The 15,291-nt window shown below is 35.6% G+C and overlaps 1 protein-coding gene across 1 annotated transcript; it reads right to left on the reverse strand.

The window, feature by feature from the left end:
• Window positions 1-7,223: 7,223 nt before the first annotated feature.
• On the reverse strand, window positions 7,224-10,467 carry LOC126694417 (FRIGIDA-like protein 1). The gene is made up of 3 exons (XM_050390673.1): window positions 9,410-10,467; window positions 8,127-8,302; window positions 7,224-8,035 (listed from the first exon to the last, which is right to left on the reverse strand). The coding sequence occupies exons 1-3, from the start codon at window positions 10,311-10,313 to the stop codon at window positions 7,430-7,432; spliced, it is 1,686 nt and encodes a 561-aa protein (XP_050246630.1). The 5' UTR covers window positions 10,314-10,467; the 3' UTR covers window positions 7,224-7,429.
• Window positions 10,468-15,291: the final 4,824 nt, after the last annotated feature.

The following is a 15,291-nucleotide window of genomic DNA, read 5'->3' on the forward strand; positions in this document are numbered from 1 at the left end:
GTACTTTTTGACTTTTTTTTTTTATTGGCATGGTAAACTCAAGCATAGGGTAGAGCCTCACAATCAACAAGTACAATCCACCATATTATTACCAGAGTCCCAAACTCAAGTACCCTCTCCAATGGGGGCTAATAGGTGAACAAATTAGGTAGCCAAAGAAAGTCATTTTTGGATGATTTGGGCAGATTAACTTGTGGATTCATAGGTAACAAGTCAACTTTTATTATGCGGATTAATTAGCCATAAGATAAATGAAGTTGAGTTTGAGCAATTTATAGTTATCTAGTCTCATTGTAACTAATGATAACCCAATTGCAAATTTGGGAACTGCCCTGATATTACTTTATGAACATTTAATTAGAAAAATTCATGTCTCAATCATGTTCAATGATTAAATCACATCAAATTAGCATGGTATATATTTTTCTCGAAACATCGTTTTCTCTTTTCAAAGATGTTTTGAGAGATTATCTTAGTTAACTAGTTGTTTTTTATGTTTTTTGTTTTTTTTTTGTTTTTTTTTTTTGATACAAGATAGAAATTCTACTCAAGCCTAATCTTTGTGTATATGTGTGTGAAGCTCCTTTCTGGAGACTTGAACCCCGGCTCTTGCCCTCCACATCCCACAAAAACTTATACTTGTAGAGTGACTATCGCACCAAGGGTGTGTGGTGGTTAGTTAATTAGTTGTTAATTGATCATAAAACTTGAAACATCATATCAAATATGCTTAAGAAGATAATTAATTAGAGCTAGATTTTTGGTTTGGTACATTAGAAGCAATAAATAGAGTTGAAGATTAATAGTACATCATAATTCTTGACATGCTAACATGACAAGATTTGAAGGGAAATTTTAACCATTGGAAATGATATTGAAGGGAAATTCTAACTGAGATGAGGTAATTCACCAAATGTAGAATGCAACTTGGAACCCTGTAACGGCTGGAACATCAGGATCTCTCACCAAATCCAGCTAAAATAAGAATCTTTTTTTGGTTCAGGTCTGCTTGCAGCCACAAGTTTCCAGTTTAGTTTGATCCATAAGTAAACTGCTCAAAAACGTTATCTGAAACAGTCCCTTACAGAGTTACAGTTCCAAATGAACAAGATTAAGAAGTTGTACCACACAATAAGATACAAAGAAACAAAGTCTTGAGTATCAAGCATCAACTGCAAGCTTCACACAGTAGGGCCTCTAGGCATCTCACTGAATACCTTGCCAAATTTCTTTTTCTCTCATATGGGATTTTGTTAGGTTCAATTATTGTCACTAATACTACTTTTTTCAACTTCAGTTTGATCCATACGTGAAATTCTCAATCATTATCTTTAATTGACATCGCTTACAGTTCCAAAAAACTAGATTAAGAAGTTGTACCACACCCATCAACAAGATACAGAGAACCAAAGTTTGAGTAAAAAGTGCAATCTTCACAGTAGGCCCTCTAGGCATCTCACTCAATGCCTTGCCAAATATCTTTTCTCTCACTTGGGTTTTTCCTAAGGTTCAATTATTGTCACTAATACTACTTTTTCCCACTTTAGTTTGAACCATAAGTAAAATGACCAAACATCATCTTTAAGACTTTAACATCCCTTACAGTTCCAACTTCCAATGAACAAGATTAAGAAGGCCAGAACCAGAAGGGTACCACACTCACTAACAAGATACAAAGAACCAAAAACTCAATACATGAACTACAAGTTCACACACAGTCTAGGCATCCCACTCAAAACCTTTCCAAATTTCTTTTCTCTCACTTGGGTTTTTGATAGGTTCAATTATTGTTACCAATACCATTTCTTCTATAGGCTCATTTTTTGTATAGTAAATAGTAATAGCTAAAGTTCAAACTTCAAACTTCAGCTGATCCTAACATATTCGACCATGCAGAGCACGTGTTCATAATGTTTCTCCAATTGGGTGGTTTCTGCAGATAATGAAGTAATACTTATTAATGGTGCAATCCAGAAGTTGTCTCCTGCCATGGCTCTAAACTGTCATGCAGAAAAATTAATGATTGCAGCAGTTAACTGTAGGCGGCTCATGGTCATGGACCAAATAATTCCCTCACCAACCAGCTTGCCTCCATTCAATTTGTATGCAATAAACAAAGTTCCAACTTTAAGTCTCTAACCACTCTAGCATCTAGTGTAGCCTCTCCTTCCTCTCTCCTATGGTCAAAAATAATAAGCGTTGTTGAGAAACTTAGAGGACAGTTTTTCATCCCTATCTCAAAAAGGTGCTGTTCAAAGAGAATAGAAACTAAAAAAACAATTTTTCTTCTCTATCTCTGGTTCATAACTTCATATAACACTGGGCATGTTTACTATTAACTATATCATGTAATTTTTTTTTTTTGGTGGTGAACGGGTACGTCATATAATTAAAATGGATGTTACCAGCCCACCACTGAATAGTTCCAAAAAATTTCAAACCCCCTCCCCTGAAAAAAAAAAAAAAAGGCTAATACAGATCCAAGACCATTTGAACTGAAGAAGATAAATGTGGTAAGCCCCTAGGTTAAAAGTCACATAAATCTCGCATTTGCGATTCATGTTGCCACAGATTTTGACAATGCAACTAAACGAAAAACTTGGTTTGAGCTAATGGTTTATGAGAACACTCTACACTTATCACATTTCAATCCAATAGTGAGCAATATTTAATGTACAAATCACCGAGAAAAATACACATCATAACTAAAGTCTAAGGATGTGTTTGGTTGGGGTGAAAACAGAGAGGATGGAAAATAGGGAGAGGAAAATAGGGTAAAAAATGTTGTTTTCCACTATTTGGTTGAGAAAAGAAAATAGAAGAGACAAGAAATAAGAAAGAAAGTTTTCCCTTCTCGGTCCACCTGAGCAATATTTAATGTACAAATCACCGAGAAAAATACACATCATAACTAGAGTCTAAGGATGTGTTTGGTTGGGGTGAAAACAGAGAGGATGAAAAATAGGGTGAAAAATGTTGTTTTCCACTATTTGGTTGAAAATAAAAAATAAAAGAGACAAAAAAATAGGAGAGAAAGTTTTCCCTTCTCTGTCCATTTTTTTTATCCTCCCAAATTGGGAGGAAAATGAGGAGGGAAAAGTGATAAATGCATTTTACACAAATACCCCCACTTTATTACACTCACCTACTCCTCTCACTTTCCCACTTTTATATAATATGAACATAATAGTCAATTTATATAAACTAAAATTTCCATCCTCCCCTTTTTCTCTCCAACCAAACAAAAAAGTTTTCCACCATTCCACTTTTCCACCACTCCAACCAAACACACATGAGGGAAAACCAAATTTTTTCTATCCTATCACTTTTCCATTCTCCCATTAACTTTCCATCCTCCCACTTTTCTACTCCTCCAACTAAACAGATCCTAAAGTTCAACACTATAAGAGTAGGAAGACCCTCCCAATTAAGCCTAAAAACTAAATCAGAAAGTGATGCACAGTCACGAAATGCTGGAAAAGATTGACTTGCATAGTTGCATTGGATGCAAGAAAAGCTCCAAAAGGCAAATACAATTACCAGCCGAATGGAGAAAGAAGTCAGAAATATATGTATAGTTTCAGAAATTGAGAGATTTCTGGAACAGTTCCATAGATTTATAAAAGAGAAGGTGGAAAAAAAAGAGGATTGGGAGGTATTAGAAAGAATATTATAATTTCTTTTTTTGCTAAAACAATAGTTCCATTAGGCACAAACAATCGTTTGGATGAATGTGCACAAAGTTGAGGGATTTCCTCACAACCGAAACTGCCTCCCACTTCCTAATTAAGGCAGGGTCGGCCCAACCTAATTTGGGGTCTAAGGCGAAAGATTTTTGTGAGGCCTTTTATATGTATATATTAATTAAATAAAACCATTTAATGTTAATCAAATTGAGATTAATTTGATGTATTAAATAAATAATTTAATGAATAATACTAACTAAAACTAAGGTTAATTTCATATAGAGAATTGAATATCATAGTTGAAACATAAATTTAACAAAAAGAAAAAAAATATTATTTTTTAAAAAGAAAATTAATTTATCTTGGATATATGACAATACATAGTTAATTACATTTATAATATAATATATAATCTATGATATTAATTTATGTGTGGCTTTGTAGCAGATTAGTTTACAAATATGAAAGTTTCAAACTATCAAGAGAGATTAACCATCATTGATAATCTAACACATTTGTAATTTTTTTTAAAGCGTTGTTAGAAATAAAAAAGGAAAATACTAAAGGTACTACAAAATGTTCACAATATAATATAACAATAACAGTGGCTGATGAGGTTCAATAATGTAATTGATGAATATTTAAAATATTTTTTTATGATTAGTAACATGTCAATTTATAAATCTATAGTAAAATTCTCTAACATCACTAATAATTAAAAGTGCACAACTATTTAAAAAAATTCATATATTTTATAAAATTTTAGGCCTTTTACAATGGGATGGGGCCTTTTTTGTAAATGAGATGGAGGACTTTATTGTAAAGGGCAAATATTTTTTGTGGTGGAGGCCTTAGGCCTAGGCCTTGGGCCGGCCTGAATTAAGGGTAAGCCACAATAAAAATTGAGCAAAGTCATAAGATAAAAGTGCAATTTTGGTTTACGCAGCACTTAAGTGCGGATGTTGTACCATTCTACCTTCTACTTCTTCTTTTTTTGGTAAGTTCAGATGTTGTACAAAGATGAGTAGCCTCAAATTCTGTCCCATTTTTAATTATCATTAAAATGCAAATTTGGGGTCAATTTGATTTTGATACCTTATGTTTAAAGAATTTGAGTATGGTCCTTGATGTTTGACATTTTTTTTAATCGTTTTTTATTTCTCCATCCCATCCATTCTTGTTAATTATGGGATGTTACATGCCAACTAAGTATGCTACGTCTATAGTTGCGCCAATCAAAATATGGCACAACATTTAAAAATACAAGTCAACAGATAAAATAACTTATTAACATTACCAAAAAAAATCAAATAAAAAAAAATACATACACACACACACGAGTTGGCGTGCATGCATACATCATACACAAACACGCATGCGTGCACCACAGGGCTCAACAAGGCCACTAACCCACATACCATCGCCAATTATGGTGTCTAATTAATGTTGGACTTCAGACACATTAGATCTTAAACCACCAACCCACTCACAGCCCTGAGTTGATCGGCCAATTACATGTGGCTTGGATAGAGGTGGCTCAATTGAGATGGGGGTTAGTGCTTGACAAGGCCACTAACACACATAGCATCACCAATTGTGGTGTCTAATGCTGGATTTCGAACGAAGAGTGATCTTGAGCTGATAGGAACACAATTAAGGTTAGGGTTCTACAGGTTATTCAAGTTGTTTCTTTTATTTGGATGCTAGATTTTGGTGTCTAACGCTCTTATGGTTCGGTATGACCATGAGATTAAGGTGGATTTGGTGTTTAGTGATGCTTTTAGGGTTAGAGATGATTGAGAAGGTGTTATGTTTGCTTTAGGGTTTTGGTTGTGTAGGGTTCTGCAATAGAATTGGTGATTGAACTAATGAATTGATTGCATGCAAAATGTGACTGAAATTCAAGAGAGTCACCACTTCCAAGAATAAGACAGCTTTGAGAGTCTATTAACTCCAAAGAAAGAGGAAAACTACAGAGAAATTAACAATGAAATAAGCATCAAAAGGAGCATTCTTTTTCATTATCCCAAATGATGGTTACATTCATCTATTTAGTATTTATACAACCCATTCCTTATTCAAATTGGCCACACATGTCTCACTAATTAGGCACATGTTTTATAGAATATACATATGTGAATAATATGTTACACGTGCACGTGCACTAACCTTAACGAGAACATGTTGAATAATAAGATTAATGACATTCCTAGCAACCCAATTCAAGTGAATATCATTCTCCCAAAGGATTAAGGGAATAGAAATTTAAAAACAAATGACAATGGCTACTGCCAAATACAAGAACCATAATTTGCTTTACGCACTCACACAGTGGGATGCAAGATCTGTCAAGGGTTGAAAAGAAAAACCACAGCCACAGATGGACTTGTTAACAAAACTAATAAACCAAAGTCCAGTACCAATAAAAAAGAAACTGCAAATAAATTGTTGATGCTAGCAAACAAGGCAAGACAGAGCAGCACCCAACAATCTTTGATAAACCACAAATAAACCCAATTACAACTCCCTAAAACCAGACCCAGCAACATATTTAAGCACTTTTAAGGCCTGAGTAGCCTCTTGATCCTAGTGTTGAATTCCTATACTCCATATCCCTGACCTTATAGCCACAATCCTCAGCCTTGCATAATCGAGCTTGTCTGTCCCTAGCTGGTGCTTTCCCCCTACATGATTATATATCCACAGCCGTGCCTTGATTGCCGCCGTCATTGCCAACACACACTCAGAGAGAGAGAGAGAGAGAGATCTAATTTTTCATATTTTTTTAGTTTTTCTTCTTTCTCTGTTAACGTTAAAACACTTTTTGTTTTTCATTTATTGACATGGCTTGTTAAATGATGTGGTTTATTAAATTGGACCAGCTATAGGACTGGCATGCTTAATTGGCATTCAACGGCCACATAGTTAACAGACAGCCGGAAGGAGAAAATTGGGAAGGAACTCAAACATTAAGGACATGGGTGACCACAATCAAAATTTTCAAACATGGGTGACCACAATCAAAATGATCCCTAACTCTGGGGTTGTAATTTGCACTTCGTCTTTATTTATAGGAGACATAAGTAGGAGACATAAGGGCCTATTTGGATTGAGGAAGAGGGAGGGAAGGGGAGTAGAGTAGAGTTGGCTGGCCTATTTTCCAGCCACTCTACTCTACTCTCCTATTTTCCAGCCAACCTACTCTACTCTCCTCCACTCCCCCTCAATCCAAATGGTCCATAAGAGAACCTTTTCTGGGACAGAGTCCCAGGATTTCAATGCACAGCATGCCCAAATGAGCTGTTCCATTTGCTCCAGATAGGCTAAGGGGGAGAATATGAAAAAAAGCTAAAACATATACGTTTTATGCTCTTTTATGGACAATGCGAAAAACCTTTTTTTTTTCAAATGTCCATACGAGAACCTTGACTCATCTATGACGGTCCTGAACCAAAAACTGCTAATAAAAAAAAATGATAATTCCCGCTTTCAAAATGCCACCTGTAAAGAATTCAAAATTGACTGAGAACCAAATAATTGACCTAAAGACCCTGTTAAAAATAATTTAAGTAATTAAGAATGTGACGCTAGAAAATCTCACAATCCTTAATCACCGTATCTAGTTGCTGTACTACAATCAGGTGATCAAAAAAGCAAGCTATGCTTTCCGATAACCAGCGCTGCAATGTGAAAGCTACTATACCATCCAAAAATATACTATCACAAAGACAGAGTGCATCAATTTACTTATGATAGTATGATGGATGGTATTGGGGTGGCACACCATATCCATCATAGGCAGTTGGCCTAACATAATAATCAGATGGCACATATGGTTCTGATGAGTATAGATGGGAACTAGAAGGGCTTGGGTCCCCAGAAAAACCCACAGGGGCTCCTGGATAACCATACAACCCAGCTGATGGGCCCATGTAAGGGGCAACAGTAGGACTCTGGCCCACCATGCCATAGGGCACAGCTGACAAGCTCCCATATGAAGCTGGATGCTCTGGCAACAAACCTGCTGACTGTAGATGAGATTGTTGATATTGGGGAATTGTTGAATTCATGCCACCAACATTTATTGGTGCTGCTGCAGGACTAACTGGAGAATCCATTCGAGGACGCTTGTTTCCACTCTGTTGCTGGTGCTGGTGCCGGTGCTGCTGTGGCTGATAAGATTTGGCAGGAGGAGCTGCTGCAGGTTTTTTGATGTTTTCTGCCCGCTTCTGCAGCTTCTCGATAAGCCCTTCAAGGTCTGCCCGTGGATACTCAGAATCAAGATTGTGGTCTTCAATAACTTTAATAACTGACTTCAATGCACCCACTTCTTTGGCTATGCCCTCATTCTGTAAGAAACTTAGTAAGTATATCCGCAGGACATTTGATTTTGAATTACACATGGTATAATGGAAATCATGCAAGGCAGTGGAAAATTACCAATGACTTGCGAGAATGATTTCCGTCGTTGACAACTTTCCTAGCAGCCTTCTTGGCATCCTCTAAATGGGCTTTCAAGAGGGGGACTGGTGGAAACTTTTCAGTCAGCTCAAATTCAAAAATAAATTTGACAGCCTGAAGTTGCTTTCCCTTACTTACAAGTTTCTGAATGAGATCTGCAGAGCACCAAAAAATAAAATCATTTGAATTTTACTTCAGATTACCCAAGAGCAGGCACCAAAATTCTCCATATGACAGTTTACATCCAAGACAGTGATCCTCCTGTGATCAAATATTGTAAAGCTTTGAAAAGCTTAACAGCGATTTGTAAACCCTGCCTCAAAAGAAGTTCACACATGCATAGCAATGCTGCCATGAATCAAGTATATGCTAAACAAGACAATATTACAACAATTCCAGAAACCTAATCTCTCCTTCTATACTTCCTTTGAACCCAATAAAAAGGTCATACTCACTGCAGAGCAGGTATTAGGAGAGGTAGACAGGTAGTTGGTAAGCATCCTTACTCCCAATTTTGGAGAGGCTAATTCCTAGACTCAAACCCACAACACATCACTTGGCTGGAGGACACCTGCCATCGCATCAAGGTCCAACTGCTTTCTTCTGAATACATTAAATCTTCTTGAGATGCTGTGTGATTAATAAGACAAAATGGGCTCTCAATATTCTCTTCGTGCCTTTTTAATCTCCATTATTTCTACGGCTTTGAGAGGGCTAGAGGGTACCATGCCCATGATTTTCAATTAGCCTTTCTAAACATAAACAACAGCTTGCATTATTCCATTCTGTCACCAAGTTCCCAATTCAAATTTAATGTTAGAAATTCAAGTTTTATACTTTCCTTTCTCTTAATCAGGATAACTAATTATTTATGTTAGAAAGATTATTCTAAGTGGAATTTTTGAAATATTCCACTACATTTAACTTCTTACTATAATATCAAGACTTGGCCTTGCCCCATCATGGCCGTCAGTACTTGGTACCTGGCAACAACTTACACTAAAGGTTCTGCTGCAGGGCCTATATTGGCAAATTTAAGACTGAAAAACCAACTGTATTTGACAGGCCTACGCTAACTGATAAAAGTCGATACAGAACCGAAAATTCTTGTTTATGTTGACATTATGATCAATGTACCGTAGACATACACACATTACAAGTATGATAATAGAAAGATAAAACATCAAACACAATCAGCTAAGACATTCTACATAACAACAAGCACACAACATAAAAGCAAAACCACAATTCAACCAGCTTACCGGCAGCTTTATCCCCCAAACCAAAAACTTTGCACAACACCGCAGACTGCCGATACTGCGCAATGATAACAAGATAATCCACAAGGTCATCCTCATTGAAGACGGACCGCAACCCATAGGCTGCCACCAAATGCAGCAACCCCAGCACCTCAAACGTGTGCATCTCAATGTTTCTCTCCTTCCCTATCCACTTCAGAGCCAACTCCTTGGCTCTCTCCCTCACTTCCTCACTCACATTGGCCTTAATCTTCATAAGTTCCTCCAACAAAAGCACACAACACCTCTTTGAGCCACCCAATTCCCAATCTTTATTATTCTTATTCTTCAAATTCACACTATTATCCTTATAAAACCAATCCATTGCATCCAAAACCAATGCAGCCGGGTCCGGAGCACATAGCAATGCACCAGGGAGCTCATCCCTGATTGTTTTTCTCTCATTTGGCCCATTTGGGTACTCAATTAAGAACTTCCTCAACCCCAACCCATCCATATTCTCACAAAAAGCCTTTAACTCGGGCCTAGGCTTAACTATTTGACCCGAACCCACGTCACCATCCTGGTCAACCCGGGTTTTGGTCATCTGGGTCGGAGTTTTTGATGAAAAAGGAGGGACCTTTGGGGTGGTTTGTGCGTTTGGCGCTTGTGAGCTTGATGGGTCAGCTGAAGGGTTTGGCTGAGTTGACTCGGCCTGTTTTTGCAACTCGAGCGATTCGAGGTGTTGGAATCGTTGATTGAGCGAGTTTTGGAGGGAGGTGAAGTGGGAATCAAGTTCTGACCATGTGAGAGAGAAAGAGGAGAGGAGGGAAGAGTGGGATTGGAGGTCATCGAAGGCCTTTTTGAGGTTCTCTTTCTTTGAGTCTATGAGTTTCAGAGCTGCTGAGATTGTCTTCAGCGTTGCCATGATTAGAACAAAAATTTGGGTTTTTTTTTTGGGAAGATTGGTATAACGGGATTCAAGGTTTCTGATTGAAGACAAAGTTCCAAGACCCTGTTGATTTTGTGTTTGTGTTACTGTTTTACGATGGGGGTGAAGTTTGCTCTGTTTCTGAGAACACGTGTTTTAAGATAGCGGTTTTACGGTACATAGAAGAATTGTGATCTTTAAAACGACGTTTTGTCTTTCGTAATGCACGGTTCGTTTTTTTTTTTTTTTTTTTTGAAAAGTAATGCACGGTTCGTTTAATTTAAGGAGTTTGCTTGTGATAAATCGGGCTGTAAAACATCGATTTTAAGGTGTGGCAGATTTGTTTGTGTTTGAAAAGGCTTGGGTTTATATGGCGTTTGTAGAAACTGAAATGGTTCGGTTTTTAAAATGTGTAAGCCCAGTCCAGATGTTTTAAACAGGCCAATATCATGTCCAATTAGCAAGGCCTAGGAAGAAAGAAAGATGATTCTACGGCCACACTTGCCTTTGCCCAACAATAATTTCAGGACTAAATTTTTTTTTTTTTTTTTTGGGGGAGAAATGATATATCCTCAACATTTTTACAACATATTTAAAGTGATAGGTTGTTATTGGTTGTTATTATTGGGTAAAAAAGTAATCTTAGTCTTAGATTCAAATTTGAATCAATAATAATTAATCACCTATGATTTATTGTAAAAATGTTGTGGACGTAGCATTTTTTTTTTTTTGGATGAATGAAAAAATGAATAGGGGGAAAGCTAAGTTTGCGTTCAAGACTATTCAGGAAAAAAAAAAAAAACTAATTATTTCATATTTCTCCTTCCCAATATATATATATATATATATATATATATATATAGACCCAATTTGATCCACGGCCTAATAAGCCCACAACAATATATTTGTTAGAGAGTGGGTTGGATATTGAACGTTCAATGAGCTAAATGTTAATCACAATGGGATAGAGAGCAAATAAAATGATTAAGACAAGCAAGTTTGAAAAGAAAAACACTCCTCGGTCAAGTCCAAGGAAGGCATATTTTGATATATATATATATATATATTTTTTTTTCTGACTTATACAAATGTTCAAGTTCTAGGCTATCAAGTTCTTTTTTCTCCCTCCTTTTATGCTCCCTCAGATATGGATCTTCCTTTTTCTTTTATATCCAGCCACAGATCATCTTAATCTTACACTTGGAGGGCTGATATTTTACTCCTAAGACTCTTGTCTCATCGGGAACATACTAATAAACTTTACCCTGCAATATTAGTTGTGTCATCATTGTTCATGGTAATTTCCTCATTAATGTAGTTAGGGGAGCGGTTGTCTTGCATTTAATGCGGAGGGGATGACTTCTACACCCTTCTTTCTTCATCCCTCTCGTTTTTTGTGCCAAGTCTGCTTTCTTTCCTTTTTTATGTTTTAACTTCATGCGTCTCACACAACTAATGCTCGTCTCCGAGGTCCGAGGTGCATCTTTGGGAATAACCTTGACTGCCCCGTTTAAATCATATTAAGGATCCTCGTCCTCACAATATATATATATATATATATATTAATCAATATTTCATTCTTCCTCTCAAGTAATAGTGTATACCATTATATTAAATGTTAGCTAGCTTAATTAGTAATCATAAATTTAGGGACATAATTTTTTTCTCAATTGTTGTTTTAGCTTATTATGATTAGAGTATATGTGATATTTCTCAATTTGGTTGGCAAGAATAGGAGACAAGATTTCAAAAATCATAGGTATTTTCAAAATTTTAGGTTTTCAGATGACTAATAAGAATCACTTAAAAAAAAAATCTCAAATCTTGCAATATATGGAATTTTAATGTCTCACCTAAAATAAGAGAATTATGATATCTTCTCAAAAAAAGGAAAAGAAGAAGAAGAGAGAATTATGATCTCCTATGGATTAGGGTTGGAATGAGAATTATGTCTCATAATTAACCTACTACTACGGCCGAAACCCACCTCACTCAATTTGTACCCATTTAAGTATAAAGGATATTAAATATCCATCTATCTTATTTGGAGGTTTGAAAGGAAATGGATAGAATGAAAAGTAATCTTTCTTTCGGGTTGAATGAAAATTAATAAATCATTTTATGACAGTATTATTATGTTCTTTCTTTAATAAAAAAAAATAAAAACAAGGGCATAGGTATTTAAGAAAAAAATAATGGTATTATTAGTACTTAAAAAATTGGCGAAACTACGATATTGGTCCCTCAAGTTTACCATGTGTATGCAAGTAGTCCCTCAAGTTTGAAATGTGCGCAATTGGTCCTTCAAGTTTTCAAAATGAGCAATATAAGTTCTTTTACTAACTGCTATTAACGGTGTTACTTATGTGGCTAACGGACAATGACTTGGCACTTTCTTTTAATGATGTGGCATATTTTAATTAAAAAATTACAAATTAAAATTACAGAAACAAGGCCCAGCATTTTTTTTGGGGCATAAACTGTGATTTTATTAAATGTAAACAGAAATACACTTTAAAATGTCTTACAACACCACAAACTTCATAGCCCAACCGGGCTGATAAAGATACACACACTAACAAGACATATGTTAACACAGAAACTACATAGAACTGCAACAAAATACAGAAACAGAGTAAACTAAAATGGCTAAACATTTGCAGACACTCCACGGGATGAAACAAAGCCCATAGAATCGTAGTAGAGGCATAGCAGCAAAAAAACAAGGCATGTATCATATAGCACTTTGCAGCATCTTTGCTTCTCTTTTGTTGTTTCTTTCTTTTATTTTCTTTAAATGTTTGATTTGGTTTGTGTTTTGTGGGTGAGGGTTAAACTCAAATGGGTTTTGTTTTCTGGGTTTGAGATTCTATTTTTATGAATTTTGTTTTGTTGGTGGGGTTAAATTCAACTAGGTTTTATTTTATTTGAAACAAGAAGATTACTTTTTTTTTTTTTGGTAGAAAAAGGAATTTCATTAAAACTAAGAAAACAACACAGAAGAAGAACAATGTCTTATAGAATACAATCCATTCAAATCATGACTAAAGCTACTCTCTAGCTCCATAGGGGGGTTATCATAGACCAGAAAATCATCAGTCTGTGTGGCACCTTTCCTAGCAAGCCCATTAGCGCATTTGTTTGATTCACGGTAACAGTGCTTGAACTAAATGTGATTGAACCTGGTAGCCAAGAACTTACAATCATCCATGAGGGGAGACGAAGGAAGGTCAACATGCTGATTGGTAGTTAGCGCATCCACAATGACCTTAGCGTCAAGTTCCACTTCCACGTCAAGATGGTTCTTCAAAAATGAAGAAGACCTTAGACCACCAGTGTCTAGGTTCATGCAAGAGAGATAGGAAAGAAAAAGAAAAAGAAAGAAGAAGACAATTAGTGGGTTTTGTGCAAGAGCCGGAAAGGGGAAAAAAAAAAAAGGTGTCATTTAGAAGAAAAGAATTCATATTAGTGGGTCCCATGAATTTTGATATATCTACAATTGGTAGAAAAAAAAAGAGTTTTTTTTTTATTTTTTTTTTATTTTTATAAAATTTGGTACTATTGTAAAAAAAGTTTCTCATGTATACTTTTAATTTGTAATTTTTTAATTAAAATATGCCACATCATTAAAATAAAATGTCAAGTCATTGTCTGTTAGTCATATAAGTAACACCGTTAATGGCAGTTAGTAAAATGACTTATATTGCTCATTTTACAAACTTGAGGGACTAATTGCATACGCTTCAAACTTGAAGGACCAATTGCACACATAGGGTAAACTTGAGGGACCAATATTGTAGTTTCGCCTAAAAAATTCATTTATGCATTATTAGTTTCAATAAAAAATCTTATGTGAAAATAGTTTTTCGCATTTTCGGTATTTGGTAATATCAGAAAAATTATTGGTTAAAGAAAAACTATTTCTTAACTTCTCTTATTTAGTTTAGCATCATATATAGTTGTTTTTCGCTATAATTTTATGGAAAACAGCTCTATCTCACGCAAAGCCAAATAATGAAAACAACTTTATCTCAAGCGAATCTAAATTAGGGAAATCAAGAAGGTGTTTTCCAACTTAATTTAAGGTCACTATCAAATATAGGAAAATGTGATAATTTTCTAGAAAATACTTTCTGGAAAATGATTTATTTTTCAAAAGATATGATGTTAAAATAAATAAAAAACACATTAAATTCCCTCTTATTCTTCCCAATTTTGAGAGATTGAAAACTGGGCATATAAGGTAAACCTTCTATTAATCTCCCAAACAAGGAAAATGGAAAATAATATTCTTAACTCAAATAAGAAAAAAAGATATTTTCTTTACATTCCATTTCTTCCTATATCTTTTTCCCAAACAAGTTGTCTTAAAGGCTGCCCTCCGTGGCCACCGCTATCAAAAAACCAACTCACTTGTCACTAGCACTATTAGCCCTCCATGGCTAAAACTCACCTTACCCATATTAGTATCCATTTCAAGAAAACCACACACACACACACCACAATCTAACGTTTTCCGTCACAAATAATGCACCACACACACGCATGCACGCACACATATAGAGTGGGAGAGAGGAATGAAGTCACCATCCTATTTTTCCCTTTTCATTCCCTCCATGAATGAAAGGATTGGTAAGTGTGGACCCAGTGGAGAACTTCCCCATTCCTTCACACTTCTTTCCTTCCAACATAGGGAACTTTAGTCTTCCTTCTCACTCCCATCTCTTTCTATCGTCCTTAAAATCCTCTCTTCCAAACAAGGGGATGAAATGATTATTCCTAATTTATAGCTTAATTATTAGATTGAAAAAAAAAAGTAGATATGATAAAATCTGAGCTACGAAGTGTCTTGGATTATTGATGTTATGGACAACATAGAGCTGATATTATAATTCAAGTTCTAACTTCTAAGCGTAGGATTCTCAAAAAAAAGAAAAAAAAGAAAAAAAAAGAGGGATTGGAGTGAGATATGATC

This window comes from Quercus robur, chromosome 8, assembly GCF_932294415.1.
Source record: "Quercus robur chromosome 8, dhQueRobu3.1, whole genome shotgun sequence".
Classification (NCBI taxonomy): Eukaryota; Viridiplantae; Streptophyta; class Magnoliopsida; order Fagales; family Fagaceae; genus Quercus; species Quercus robur.